The sequence below is a fragment of the Narcine bancroftii genome, chromosome 3 (assembly GCF_036971445.1).
Source record: "Narcine bancroftii isolate sNarBan1 chromosome 3, sNarBan1.hap1, whole genome shotgun sequence".
Classification (NCBI taxonomy): Eukaryota; Metazoa; Chordata; class Chondrichthyes; order Torpediniformes; family Narcinidae; genus Narcine; species Narcine bancroftii.
The window spans coordinates 138,161,922-138,177,609 of NC_091471.1; the positions used below are offsets into that span (position 1 = coordinate 138,161,922).

The following is a 15,688-nucleotide window of genomic DNA, read 5'->3' on the forward strand; positions in this document are numbered from 1 at the left end:
CCTTCTGCAGGTCATACCTGGGCTTCTTGTTGAGATCTAGATCCCTGGCTTTAAACATCCTTGATATCACCCTCAGCAGGTTGTGAATCCTTTGATTCATCCAAGGCTTCTGGTTAGGAAGCATCCGATATGTCCACGTGGGCACACACTTGTCCATGCAGGTCTTGATGAAGTCGGTGACACTTTGCATATTCATTCAAGTCTACGAATGAATTCTTGAATATGTTCCAGTCCACCGATTCAAAGCAGCCCTGCAGATGCTCCTCTTCCTCCCTTGACCATACCTTCGCCGTCTTCACTACTGATGCTGTGGTCCTCAGTCTCTGCTTGTACGCCAAGAGTAGTACAGTCATACTCCCTTCTCCACTGTTAATCGACGTGTATTTGATTTTTTTCTCAATTTTTGTAGCATTATGTTCCATGGCACTATGATTCATAGATGGATTAACTTGTCTGATCAGGATATAGACGAGACATGGTTTGAGAATTAAAAGTATTAAATAGATCTTGATATGTAATCATCTCCTTTGACACCATGTTAATGAGTTCATTTTTTTTTCAGGTGGAAATAACTCTGCAGGATATGAATGACAACCCCCCTGTATTTCCATCTGATGCACTTGATCTCATCATTGAAGAAAACATTGGGGATGGATTTAGAATATTACAGCTGTCAGCTACAGATGCAGATGAGGTAGATATTGTAACTCCTGATTTAGTGTTTGTTCTTTATATAGAAGCTTAATTCCATCTTTTTCATCTTACTTCTTTAACTTCCATCCTATCAATCGATTTATTTTAACTGTTTTGTGAATGGTTGAGATTTAAATTTAGATTTTGTTGAAAGCTCAAAGAGTAGTAAAGGAGAGCTGTAAATCAGAAAGTAGCATCCTTTGGTTTTCATTTTCAATGGATTCCTGGAAGAAACAAAAAAATAAAGCAGATGTGATTGGACCTAGGTTTGGAGTACATCCATGATGCATAAAGGCCTAATGGAAACAATCGAGAGCCAGATTAGGATAGAGAACATTTTGACATTTTGTTAGCTGAGTAGGTTTTGGAGTTTAAAAGAATATTGATTTATTTTTCTTGATTTTCTATCAGCTTGACAGACTTTACCTCTTTGACTTTAAATATTCGGTTAGACATTGAAGAACAGTAACTTTGAAATTCGAGTTAAAGGCATTAAGTTGTTTTAAAAACTGCAACTTGTCCAGAAATCATGCCAATAATAACTTCCTGATGAAGGAGGGTGTGTAGAGAAATAGAAGTTCCGTGCTATTCAGGTTAGCATTCCTGACTTTTTTTTTATAGCATGAGATGCAAACTTAATTACTTCAGAATGGAGACACAAGAGACTGTAGATGTTAGAATCTAGATAAAAAAAAAATAGCTACTGAACCAGAAAGAGAAATTTGGTATTTCAGGTCAGGACCCTTCAAGACTGAGAGTGGAGAGGGAAGATAGTCAGTATGAAAAGATTGAGGTGAGATGGAGTAAAAGGTGGACTGAGGAGAAGTTAAGAATGCTGGACAGATGGAGCTAGATGGAGGAAGGGGTGGTTGGAAGACAGGCAGGTGGTGGGGGGGTGGGGGGGTGGAAATGGTGGGGAGGTCAGGGTAAAAGTTGAGACAGCTGCTGGGGGTGATAGAGAAGAAATTAAAAAGGTAACAGTCTTGGAATATGATAATAGCTGTATTCATGGGGCTATCTGTGGTCAATCTTTGTTTGCATTGATCCCACTATATGGTCAAGGGACTACCCATTTGTCATTGTGGTTAGCAAGTACTGATATGCTTCACATTGGATTCTCATTAAATAAATATCCCAGCTTAGATTTAGTGAAACCATTTTCACTAATTTGCTATTCAATTTGGGTCAAATAAACATGTTCAATTTTGTGTCCAAAACACAATCAAATTAGCAAGCTCAGAAAGAATCCCACAATTCAAGAGCATGGCTTTGTTCATACAGCATTGCGTATGTTTTCTATAGAAGAAAAAGTGAATTTCAGATATCTTGGAAAAGTCCAAGAGACAAATGTTGCCTTCCAACCTTAAATTCCTTAAAATCTTGCTTCTCTGCCCCCCCCCACCCCATTGGATTGGAGAGCTTGAAAGCCCCAGGCAGCAAGACAAAAAAGGCTTTAAGAGGTAATTGTTCTTGGTTTCCAAAGCTGCTTATATGGCTAGTTGTTTGAAAAGAATGAAACAACAAAATTTAAGGTAAAACATTAAACCATACTGTTAATATGAATGCACATAAAGTCAACATTAAGATTTATCACTGTGTGAAAATGACAAATAAATATTCCAAAAACCTGAGGCACCTATATATACAAGCACTGGAACATGATGTCTCTCAACATAAACAGTGGAGAAATGTACAGACAAAATTATAACTCCTGTAAAAATATATAGCTGCATAGAAAATATGTATGGAGCTGGTTAGAAATAGAGCACTCATTTTTAGCAAGAACTAGTTACAATAAATCCTCTTCTATTATTTAATTACTGTATGTTAGGTTCATACATTCTATTCAGTTTTCTTTGTAAGTAAGGAATGGAACTCAATTTGGAAGATGATTACTGGATCCTATACTTGGGAATGAGAAAGGATAGGTAATAGAAGTACATGTAGAGGAATGTTTTGTGACTTGTGATCATAATGCCACTAGTTTCAAGTTTATTATGGAGAAGGATTGGTCTGGTCCTTGGGTTGAGATTCTAAACTGGAGAAAGGTCAATTTTATGGGAATGAGAGAGGATCTAGAATGCATGGATTAGGATAAGTTGGTTTTTGGCAAGAATGTATGAGGCCAGTGTAAGACATTCAAAGATGAAATTTTGAGAATATAGAGTTTATATGTTCCTGTTAGGATTAAAGGCAAAGTTAACAGGCATAGCGACCTTGGTTTTCGAGGAATATTGGGGATCTAGTTCAGAAGAAGAGAGAGGTGTAAAGCATGCATAGGAAACAGGGAGCAAATGGGGTACTTGAGGAGTTTAAAAATGCAAGAAAAAAAAAACAAGAAGGAAATCAGGAAGGACAAAAGAAGATTTGAGGTTGCTTTGGCAGACAATGTGAAGAAAAATTAAGAGCAAAGAGATTGCAAGATACAAAATTGATCTCATTGAGGAACAGAATGATCAGCTATGAATGGAGCCTAAAGAGATGGGTAAGATCATAAATGGGTTTTTTACATCAGTATTTACTCAGGAAACTGGCACAGAGTCAGAAGAAGTTAGAGAAACAAGCGGTGAGGTCATGAAACTGATCAAAATTAGCGAGGAGAAGGTGCTTGCTGTTTTAAAGCAAATAAGTGAGGATAAATCCCCAGGGCTTAATAAGATATTTCCTCGGACCTTGAAGGAAGCTAATGCAGAAATTGCAGGGGTTCTGGCAGAAATATTTAAAAGGCTCTGAACCACATATTACAAGTATTTGGATAGCCAGGGACTGATTAGGGGTAGTTAACTTAACTTTATGCATGATAGGTCCTGTATAACCAATCTGACTGAGTTTTTTGAGGAGGTTACTAGGAAAATTGAAGAAGGAAAGGCTGTGGATCTTGTCTACAAGAACTTTAGTAAGACTTTTGACAAGTCACACATATGAGGTTACTCAGGAAGGTTCAGACACTCAGTATATATGGTAAGGTAGTAAACTGGATTCGACATTCGCTACATAGAAGAAACCAGAGAGTGGTGTTGGATGATTGCTTCTTAGACTGGAGACCTGCAACTAGTGGTGTGTCTCAGCGATTGGTGCTGAGGCCATTGTTGCTTATCATCCATATCAATGATTTGGATGATAATATAATCAATTGGATCAGCAAGTTTGCAGATGACACAAAGATTGGAGGCACTGTAGATAGCGAGGAAGGCTTTCAAGCTTGCAGACGGATCTGGACCAGCTGGAAAAATGGGCTGAAAAATGTCAGATGGAGTTTAATGCAGACAAGTGTGAGGTGTTTCATTTTCCAAGGACAAACCACCAAAAGACATACACAGTAAATGATAGGGCACTCAGGATTGTGGTAGAACATAGAGATCTGGTAATACAGATACATAATTAAATAAAAGTGACATCAGTGGATAAGATTGTAAAGAGAGCTTTTGACACATTGGCCTTCATAAATCAAAATATTGAGTATAGGAGTTGGGATGTTATGGTAAATTTCTATAAGAAAGCCAAATTTGGAGTATTGTGTGCAATTTTGGTCACCTAACTACAAGATTGAAATAAGATTGTGGATATTACAAAGGTTGGAGAAGTTGTGGTTGGTGCTGTACTTTTTCATAGGTTACAAAAGGATAAAGAGAGCATGCACCTTTGGGCAGAAAAGTGGTAGGTGAAGCTCTATCCGGATAAGTGTGAGGTGATGCATTTTGGAAGGACAAACCGGAAGGCTGAGCACAGGGTTAATGGTCAGTTATTTAAGAGTGTGGATGAACAGAGGGACTTTGGGGTCCAAATCCATACATCCCTCAGGTTACTGCATAGGTTGTTAGAATTGTTAAGAAGACCTATGGGATTTTGGACTTCATTGAGAGGGAGATTGAGTTCAAGAGTCTAGAGGTCATGAAACAACTCTACAAATCTCCAGTGAGACCACACTTGGAGGGTTCAGTTCTGGTCACCTCATTAGAGGAAGGATGTGGAAGCTATGGAGAGGATGCAGAGGAGATTTGCCATGATATTGCTTGGATTGGAAAATAATCTTATGAGGCAAGGTTAGGAGAGTTGGGACTTTTCTCATTGGAGCATTGAAAGATGAGAGGAGACTAAATAATCTACAAGATTATGAGGCATAGATAGGGTGGACAGCCAGCACCTTTTTGCCAGGGCAGGATCAGCAAACAGCAGAGGACATACGTACAAAGTGAAGGGAGGGATATTTAGGGGAGGCATCAGGTACAGTTTTTTTTAATAGTTTTTTTTTTACACAGAGAGTTGTGAGTGCCCAAAATGTCTTGTGGGGATGGTAGTGGAATCTGATACATTAGGGGCTTAGACAGGCATATGGATGGAAGAAAAATAGAAAGTTATGGGTATGGAAGATTTCATTTTTTGTAAGGAACACTGTACGTGGGTCAGCACAATATTGAGGGCTGAAGGACCTGTACTGTGCTGTAATGTTCTAATGCAAGAGTGCAAATAAGATTTACTAGGATGTTGCCCAGATTTCAGAAATTGAGTTACAGGGAAAGATTAAACAGGTTAAAACTTTATTACCTGGAGGTAGATGAATGAGGGGAAATTGGATAGAGATATTCAAAATTATGAGGGATAGACGGTGTAAAGGTAGGTAGGCATTTACTTTTGAGGGAATGTGAGATACAAACAAGATGACATGGATTAAGGGTGAAAAGGGAAATGTTAGGGGGATAATTAAGGGGAATGTGAGAGAGTAGTGAGAGTGTGGAAAGAGCTGCCAGCTGAAGTGGTGAATGTGGGCTCAATTTTATAACTTAAGAAGAATTTGGACAGATACATGGATATGAGAAGCATGGAGGGCTATGGACTGGGTGGAGGTCAGTGGGACTAGTCAGGAAAACAGTTTGGCACAGACTAGAAGGGCCAAAGGGCCTGTTTCTGTCCTGTAATTTTCTATGGTTCTATGTGGTGATTAAGAAAGTGATCCAACTTAATATGCCATTAACAGCAATTCCAGCAGAGTACGGTGGGAGACATTTAATGAGATACAAAAGGGGAAGACAATGGAAGGAGAAGAAAGCAAAGAATGGAAGTAAAGTTTGGTGCTAGTTAGGACAGCGAGAATTTGGAATGCTTTTAAACTTATAAAGCAATTAATTGGGATGGGAAGCCAGGAGATCACTGGAAAAATCAGAGCTAGAGATACCAAAAGTATAAATGAGAATTTCAGTGCCAAAGTCTATTACCTTGCGTGAAATAGGTAGTTGTGGTGAATGCACAAATATATGGTCAGTAACCTGTCACCACCTAATGAATTCCATAGAGAGGAATGGATTTAGTGAATGGGAGTTTGTGGGAAGGATCAACACTTGTGCTTTTTCTGTATTCAATTAAAAGAAATTCTTGCTCATCCAGATCTATATGTTGGACAAGCAATGTGACAGATAATGGAAAAGTGAAAAGAGAGTACAGGTTGAATTCCCCTTATCCAAAATGCTTGGGACCACAAATTTTTCGGATTTTGGAATTTTTTCAGATTTTGGAACAATGGAAGCAGCACAGTAGCATCAGCAGAATACTGTACCTGTATTAACAGTTAAATAGCAATAACAACAAAGGCAGGCTTTTTGAGCACTGGCATGATGCCACAAGTGGAAAATTCACACGAAATATGTTTTGTACTTACCAAAAAAAGCATGATCTCTGCTTACCAAGGACCACTTCCCTGACAATTCCCCATCACCATCACTGAAATCCGACCATCTTGCCACCACCGCTGCTGGACCCGACACCTCCCCACTTCTGCTGGAGGTGGTCCCCGACACCTTCCCACTGCCACCGGTCCCGACCACCTCCCCACTGCCACCACTGGTCCCCATGGTCCCCAGACCTGCCCGGAAGCCTGAGGTCCCCGCTCCTTCCCAGGAGCCCGAGGCAACTTCTTCAATGGGGACGGCATAGCATAGCATCTGATATCGAGAATGAAGTCGCCGACTCCAGCTGCAGCTGATTCTAAAGACGTGGATCCAGCTCCGTTTGGCATATTTCGTTAACAAAATATTTCAAAACTACTGTACTTATAGTGTACTCAAACTGCTGTTTGAAAAAAATGTTTTATCCTTCACCGTATACCTTTATAAACCATGGTCTTTTTTTTGATTTTTTTTTAACATCTCTTGAAAACAATCTTAATGTTCTGACTTAATTCCCGTCTTTGACAGAGTACATTATATAACTTATTTCCTCGTGAAATGTTGTAGGATGTTTTCTTTTATATCAAAGATACAATTGTTATCCATAAAGATTAATTGGCGTTGATGAATTTACATGTTGTAAATTGACCCAAATATATCAAAATGTTTTAGCTGTGCTTTTACAGCCATTCAGGCAACTAGACCAGATACTTTTGGACATTTATCCCATTGTGAAGTATCAAATCCATTGTATTTGAATGACTCTTCAATTCTGCTCCTTTTAAACAACATGGAAACTGAATTAATTCCATCTCTCCAAACAATTATTGACCCAGAAACTATTCATCCACTACCAATTTCTACATTGAGGAATAGGGCACACACTTTCCTTTAAAATATCATATTTAACAAGAATAAACATCCCAAAGTACTTCACAGAAGTATTATCAATAAAAAGATTGGTACCATACAAAACCAGATATTAGATCAGATTATTCAGTGAAAGGAGTATAAAGCATGTTTTTTATTATGATGGAAAAAGAAGCAATTAAGTAGAATACGTATAAAATATATCCATTTAGTTCATTAATATGATGTAAAAACATTAGCTAGATTATGTATTGGATAGCTGTTTCAGTATACATAAAATGAGTACAAATTCAATTTTGCTTGGTTAATGATGCCTTGCCCATTGATGTATGGTGCAGATCTCATTTTTGTCTTAAAATAGATTCATGAGCTGAATTTCAGAAATTTAGTGAGTGTAACTGCTCCTGGCATAAAGGCAATACTTGGTCAAGTGTGGCAAGAAGCAGATCTGGTTAAACCAGTGGGGTTTTTTTTCTTTGAATATTTCATTTAAGTTTTAAGAAAATACAGAATGTGGGTCATGGTTATGGTTGTTAAAAGTCAATTACTTCAAAACTAGAATATCAATGAAGGAATTGATCATTTGCTGAATGATTGTCCATCCAGGACCATCTTTACATCATGTCACATATTTGCTGATGACTGTGTTATGTTCAATAACTCTTCAGCAAATAATCTGGTCCATGTCTACATGCAAAAAGACAAAAATAACTATTTAGGCATGGGCTGAAAAAATGCAAATAACATATGGAGCACACAGGTGACCATCACCAAAATAGATATCATCTACATTTGACATTCAATGGCATTATCGTCAACAGGTTCCCCTGGATAATAAATGGTGGTCACACCAGGGTTGCACACGTTGCTTTCGTACTCCATTTTCCTGTATATCCAGACGATGCAAAGTCTTGGTGATAGTCAATAGTTAATCTAGTCTCCCTATGGAAGAATAAATAAAATGTTAGATGATTCTTTGGCTTGGCTTCGCGAACGAAGATTTATGGAGGGGGTAAAAGTCCACGTCAGCTACAGGCTTGATTGTGGCTGACAAGTCCGATGTGGGACAGATGCGGGACAGGCAGATCAAATACATTAATGAGGGAACTTTACAGAATTCCAACGGCTTGTAACTTTTGGGAGGGAATTCCACAGGTTAGAGTCTAGGCAACTGAAGTTGAAGTTCAAGCTGTGCAATATTGAAATCATTGCATTTTGATGTCAAAGTGCCAAAAATGCAAAAGCAAAGGCCTCTTAGAGCTTTGTAAACTGGAGGATATCATAGATGGTTGGAATAGGAGAGATCATTAAAGCAAAGAATTAGTATTTTAAAATCAAGGCATTGCTCAGCTGGAACCAGCGTGCATCAAAAAAATTAGGAATAATGAATTATTCAGTACAAGTTAGGATATGTGTAGAAGAAATTTTGTTGATCATAATGGAGATTTTGAAGAATAGTGGATTGCATTGGATTTGTGGTAACAAAGTTGTGGACATTCCTGCCATGTACAAAATGATTGTTTGCAAAATTATTTTAAATTTGCTTAGCCATTTAATATAATAAAAAGGGGAATATTATTGGAAACAACATGAATTATCCATCCCTATCTTTCCTCATCCCCTAATCCCTATGATCTAAGTTTTAATATATATAATAGCTTGTACTTCTTGAGGTTCATTGTAGATGACAGAGAATTTCATTTACTGGTGACTGTATAAAAAACAAAGAATAAACCAATGAAATGTCTACAGTTGCTACTTCCACTTTTTTTATTTCTATAAAGCTGCCAGTATTTATTCATACCATTTCTATAAAGCTGCCAGTATTTATTCATACCAGTGCATCTGGAGAGAGTTTGAAACAATGTACAGCTATCCATTTTATGGTAGCCTCCATTCATGCAGTTGTTTCAGCACCCATTAGTTATTTAACAATAATTCTAAAGGGCTAGAAATAACATGAATTTATGATTAGAACAGTAGCATTTTCTAATAAAAGTAGGTTAATATTTTCCTCAAAAGAGGAACTCACAATTTATGTATAAATTAGAATCTAAGAAATAAATATGCAAAATGTTCTGTGTATTAATTGAAAATCATCAATCTTTGTTTTTAAATACAGATATCACAAGAAAATTTAAATCCATGAAGAATGCAGAATTTCATTGTTACAAATTTTTAAGATATAATTTTTTTCCCCTCTTAGGGTCCAAATGCTCTTGTGACATATGCAATTATTAGTGGAGCAGACAACAGTTTCCGCGTTGATCCAGAGTCTGGAGACCTGGTAGCAACTAAGCGCCTGGACCGAGAGCGCCGTTCCAAATATTCCTTATTGGTCCGAGCTGATGATGGGTTGCAGTCTTCAGATATGCGAATCAACATTACCATTAGTGACATAAATGATCACGCACCTCAATTTTCTAGGAATGTGTATTCATTTGACATTTCAGAGGATACTCCACCAGGTAAGAATAGAAATTAAAGCAAAGTTTAATTCTTAATAAAATATTTAATACACAAGTATGTACAGTAACACTACAGTGAATACTACATCAGTCAACTCCGATCATATTCCAAAGTTCATATTTATTTGTTATTTGCTTGTCTGCAAAAAGAGACCAAAGATATAGTATCCACATATTTTAAACTCTCCTCAACAAATCTGTGATACATTTTTAGTGTACACCCTGAGTTGTACAGTTAGCTAATCTAAAATTAACAATCTTATTAAACACTCTGTCATGCTGCACCTCTCCATGAGATGTATCTGAAGTGAAGAGCATTCTGACAAGGTATTTCTCCCTTTACTGCTGTACTTTATTAAGTCTCTGCAGCTATTTGAGAGGCTTTTTAAATAACTTAGAGATGCAAGATTCAAAGAACAAAAGAGACTTTACTTACTGATGCCTTCCACCATCTCAGGAAACTGCTCACACACACACATAAACATATGCCCCATAGTGGTGCACTACAGTTACTACACTGAGAAGGGTGTATTCTTATGTGGTTACAAAATAGTTCACATTATCCTGACTATATAACATCCCTCCTTCTCAAGATAAAGAAAAAAATAGTGTTCTTTATCGCTTTCTTTCCAGTGCAACTTAAGTAACTAAACTTATACTCTAATTTATTAACTAACTATTTTTAATTAGTTCTTATCGATATCCTTCACCGTCTTGTGGATTTGGCTGCGACCATTGGGCTCTATGTTGCTAGTACATGTGTAGGTGATGTAGCTTGTGGTGCTTCACCTGACAACTGTTGTGTTGATGTTTCAGTATTAGTGGTTGTGGTCGCTTCACTTGATACCTCACTTGATATTGGTGTTGCAGGCTTTGCTGGTTTTCAAGCTTTCTGCTTCATCACATCTTGTGTCAGCCAGGTGTGAATTCTGTTCCTCCTCAGCTGATTGCCAGAGTCTGTCTTGACAATGTATGACCTTGGTACCTCAGCTTCTCTGAGTCATCGGCCCTTGAATATGCACGCGCTGACCTCTGAAGAGTTCTGGCAATGTTTGTGCATATTTGTTATAATGCTGGTGTCCTTGTGTGTCAGCCAGTCTTCTTCTGGTTTCCTCCTGGTCTTCTGGAGGGTGTATTATATCTCCTGCCATTTAGAAGTTCTGCCGGGGTCTTCACGTCAGCCCTTAAAGCTGTTGCTCGAAATAATAGAAGAGCTAAGTATAGATCTTCTTTTGTGTTCGCAACACTTAACTAGTGTGTTTCACAAGTTGTACTTGTCTTTCAATGAATCCATGACCTTTGGGGTAGTATGGGGATGATGTAATGATAACACATCCATACTCTGCAGCCAGCTTTCTGAATTCTTGTGACATGAACTGTGTTCCATTGTCACATATTACTTGCTCGGTAAGGAGCGTTTTCATTTCTGAGGTGATAGTTGATGCTCTCGGGTCTTTCATCCTTTTGATGAATAGAAACTTAGAGTAGTAACAGGCTACTATTAAATACCACTCCTGATTCTCGGTGAACAAGTCTGTTCCCACTGTGTGCCATGGCCTGGCAGGTACTTTTATGGAAATCATTTCCTCTTTTCGTTTTGTGTTTCTGTTGATGCTTTTGGATATATTCTTCATTTGGATCTCATAATTGACAGAGATCAACTGCAACTCCTGGCAACTATCAAGATGTAGAATTGCTGGTCCCACTGCGTCTACCATGTTGAATGCAGAAAGGATATTTTTTCCTTTATGATTACCATTGATCTTTGGTCTCCCCAGCTGCTTGATCATGGGTCTAACATGGTCTATTAATCTGACATTTGCTGTTTCCAGTGCACTGTCTTTTGGATACCTTTTTATTATATTCTTCGGGAACATCTGGCAATAGAGTCTGAGTGGAAGGACATTGCTTTATGATCCAGTATCTAGCTTCACCTTTAGGTTAAACATCGTAAGCTTGTTCTGGATTGTCCTCTGTATTTGGATCTTTGTGTGCAACCCACTTCCTTCTTTCATCTCACCCGACATCTCATGAAGGTGTATGGATTCCATTCCCAGTATCTGGGTGTCATAATCCTTATTGTTGTTTCCTTTTATGTGCTGGATTTTCTTCATGTCTCTTTTCTTCACTGATATTATTGTTTACTTCATAACAGACATGCACATTCTTCACCCAGTGGTTTTCTTTAACATAGGCTCTACATTCAGAACTGTAGGAGTGGGCATTTGTTTTGGCCATCAAAGGGTCTGCCATATCTCCTGCAGACCTTGGGGGTTTGCACTTTTCTGATTGTCTTCTTTATAGCATCAACCCTTCCTTCTCTTTGCTGTGGATGGGTTTGCATAGATAGGGTTTTATTTATGGCTTCAAAAGTTCTGGCTGTGTTATAGCTTTCACCACCTTCAAGCTATCCTTCCCTGTAAGAGACTTTTGTACTTTGGGATGGATACTCCCCCATATTAGTTGATCAACTAATCTTTCCTCTATATCCTTAAATCTGCATTCTGCAGCAACAATTTTTAGTCGAGTGAGGAAATTGTCAACAATCTGATTAGTCTCTTGCTTTAAGCCTTGAAATTCATAGCATTTAATTCTATGATTAGACCTGGGTTCAAGGAGAGAAGCAAACTTTACAAATATCTGCTCTGGATCATTTTTCTCCACCTCTGTAAGCTCCCAGCTATTAAATTAGTCAAGGCCTTGCTCCCCTATCCAGAGAAGGATATAACTGACCTTCTCTTCTGCTGTTGTATTTTTAAATAGCTCTTGAATGCTAAATTGCACTTTTGCTGTAATTTAAAAAAATGATTCAACAATGTCTTCAGACTCCCAGTTCATCACTGGGTAAACTGCCATGTTTTCAGTCTTTTTTTTCTCTTCTTCCCCTTCATAGTTCAGTGACTTACAATCAATTGTATGGTTTTATTCTTGATCTCTTATACCACTGGCACCATGTTATTTATCTGGAGTTACTTGCGAGGCTTCTTAAATGACTTAGAGATGTAAGATTCAAAGAACAAAAGAGACTTTACTTACTGATGCCTTCCACCATCTCAGGAAAATGTTTACACACCCACATATACATATGCCCCACAGTGGGGCACTACATTTACTCAGTAAGAAGGATGTATTCTTACACGATTATAAAATAGTTGACATTATCCTGACTATATAACTTACGTATTAGAAGGTTTTGATTCACAATCTATCTTCTTGATTCTAAACAAGATAAAATCAAGGTAGAGATGTCTTGCAAATAAATTTGCTGGGGTTAACCTTGCTCTCCTAAACCTTCACATTCTATAACTCTAAACACATTTTGTTTTTCTATGCTTTAACTATATTAGTTGTATTTTGCATGTTTGCTTTCTGCTCTTTTCACTTTGCACCAAACATTGCATCAGTGTGGATAATTTTAAATAATAACCCCCTCTGCCATAAAACTACACATTTGTTTTAAGATTTTAAACAACCTCCTAATTGGGATCATTCTCTGCAGCTAATCAACTTATGAATGAAATTTGCAGAATTCTATTAAATAAACCTTCTGGAATAAATGGAAGGCACTTCTTAACCACATACTATCAATTTTTTAAAGTTATTGCATGTTTTAAGACAAATAATTGACAAATAGAACATAGCATACTACAGACCCTGCACCCCTCAATGTTGTGCTGACCCATATATTCCTTCCTAAATAGAAGTACTAAACCCTCCCTACTCCATAATCCTCTATTTTTCTTACATCCATGTGTCTGTCTCTTAAATGACCCCAATGTTTCAACCTGCACCACCATCCCAACAAGGCATTCCAGGCACCCACACTTCTCTATGTAAAAAAAATACCCCTGATGTCTCCCCTAAATTCCACCCCCTACCTTCACTTTGTACATATGTCCTTTGGTGTTTGCTGATTCTGCCCTGGGAAACAGGTGCTAGCTGTCAATCCTATCTATGCCCCTCATAATCTTGTAGACCTCTATCAAATCTCCTCTCATCCTTTAATGCTCCAAAGAGAAAAGTCTCAGTTCTGCTAACCTTGCCTCATTAGACTTGTTTCCTAATCCAGGCAACAACCTGGCAAATCTCCTCTGCACCCTCTCCATCCCTTACACATCCTTCCTATAATAAGGTGACCAGAATTGAACAATCTTAAGTGTGATGTTACCAGAGATTTTTAGAGTTGCAACATGACCTCTCTACTCCTGAATTCAATCCCCCATTAATGAAGCCCAGCATCCCATAGGCCTTCTTAACTATTCTATCAACCTCTACTGTGACTTTGAGGGATGTATAGATTTGAGAATATTTTCCTTTCACTACTACTACTCTGTTTTCTTTCTTCAAGACAATTTTTTTATCCTAACAGCCATGACTCATAACTTTCTGGCTGAGTGTCTCATGGGGGACCTTGTCAGATGCTAAAATCCACTTCTACTCTCCTGCCCTCATCAATTTCTTGTTATATCCTCAAGAAACTAAATTAGGTTCATGTGGTGTGACCTTCCATTCACTAAGCCATCCTTGGTAGAAGGTACTTCTTCAAATGCTCATAGATTCTATCCTTAAGAATCCTCTCCATTAGATTGCGCACCATTGGCATAAGACTCACCGGTCTACAATTCCCAAGATTCTCCCTCTCTTTTAAATAAAGGGACTGCATTTTCCATTCTCCAATCCTCTGGCACCTTCGCTGCGGCCAAAGAGGATTCAAAGCTACTGCCCAAGTTATCTCTTCTCTCATGTCCATCAGCAGCTTGGGGTATATTAAGTACAGCCCAGGGGACTTAAAAATCTTAATGTTTTAAGAAGGTCAAACACTTCCACTTCCTTAATCTCCACATTGTCCACCATACAACCTGTTCAATTTCAACCTCACCGTGATCAAGTTTCTTTTCTCTTATGAATACTGATATAAAGTATTCATTTAGGACCTCCTCTGCCTCCAGGTGGATGTTGCCTCCTTTATCCTTAAGCAACCCCACCTTCATTCTTGTCATTCTTCTGTTCGTCACCTACACATAGAACAAACCCCTTGGATTCTCCTTAATTCTACATTCCAAGGCCTTCTCATGCCCCCTTTGAGCTCTCCTAAGTTATTTCTTAAGCTCTTTCCTGGCTACCATATACTTTTCATGAGCCCTTCCTGTTTTTCTGCTTCATACATCTAATGTACACTTCCTTCTTCCTCTTGACTAGTTGCCTGACCTGCTTCATCACCCACAGTTCCCTTTTCTTATCATCTTTTCCTTGTCCAAGTGGGACAAACACATCTTGAACCCTGCTCAAGTGGTTTCTAAACTTCCTCCTTATTGCTTTCATCCTTAAACATCTGTTTCCAATTTACTCTCACTAGTTCCTACCTTATCCCTTCATAATTAGCCCTTCCTTAGTTAAGTACTTTCCCATTTTAACAGTTTTTTATTGTTTTCCTTAGCTATATTGAAGCTAAGGGAGTCGTGGTCACTCTCACCAAAATGCTCCCCCACCAAGCGGTCCACCACCTGACCTGACCAGGTTCGTTGCCCAGAACTAGATCCAGTATGGCTTCTCCTCTCATGGGCCAGTCCACATACTGTGTCAGGAATCCTTTTTGAACACACCTGACAAAATCAGCCCCATCTTTCCCTCTTTCAGTCTGTAGGTCCCAGTCAATATTAGGAAAGTTAAAATCATTCATAACTACAAGCTGCTCGTCAGTATCCCAAGGGATATTTGGAGGCCTATAGACTACTCTCAGCAAAGTGATAACTTCCCTTCCTATTTCTGACTTCCACCCACATTGACTCAGTAGACCTTCAGTAGGCAGGGTCCTCCATTTCTATAGCCATGCTGCTATCCCTGATCAGTAATGCTACTTCTCCACCCTCAACCCTGCACTTTTCTACTTCCAATCCTATTATTTTTAAAACACCTGAACTCCGGTACCTGCATCAGCCATTCTTGCCCTTCCTCCAGCCAAGTTTCAGTAATGACCACATAGTAGTTCCACATACT

General features: G+C 38.4%; 1 protein-coding gene across 2 annotated transcripts in view; it reads left to right on the forward strand.

Moving 5' to 3' along the window:
* fat4 (FAT atypical cadherin 4) overlaps positions 1 to 15,688 on the forward strand; it is a 465,822-nt gene that overhangs the window by 219,407 nt on the left and 230,727 nt on the right. For both annotated transcript variants that reach the window (XM_069925240.1, XM_069925241.1), the window contains exons 3-4: positions 563 to 694; positions 9,430 to 9,691. In XM_069925240.1, coding sequence (XP_069781341.1) covers positions 563 to 694; positions 9,430 to 9,691 — 394 coding nt within the window. The remainder of the gene's footprint in view (positions 1 to 562; positions 695 to 9,429; positions 9,692 to 15,688) is intronic.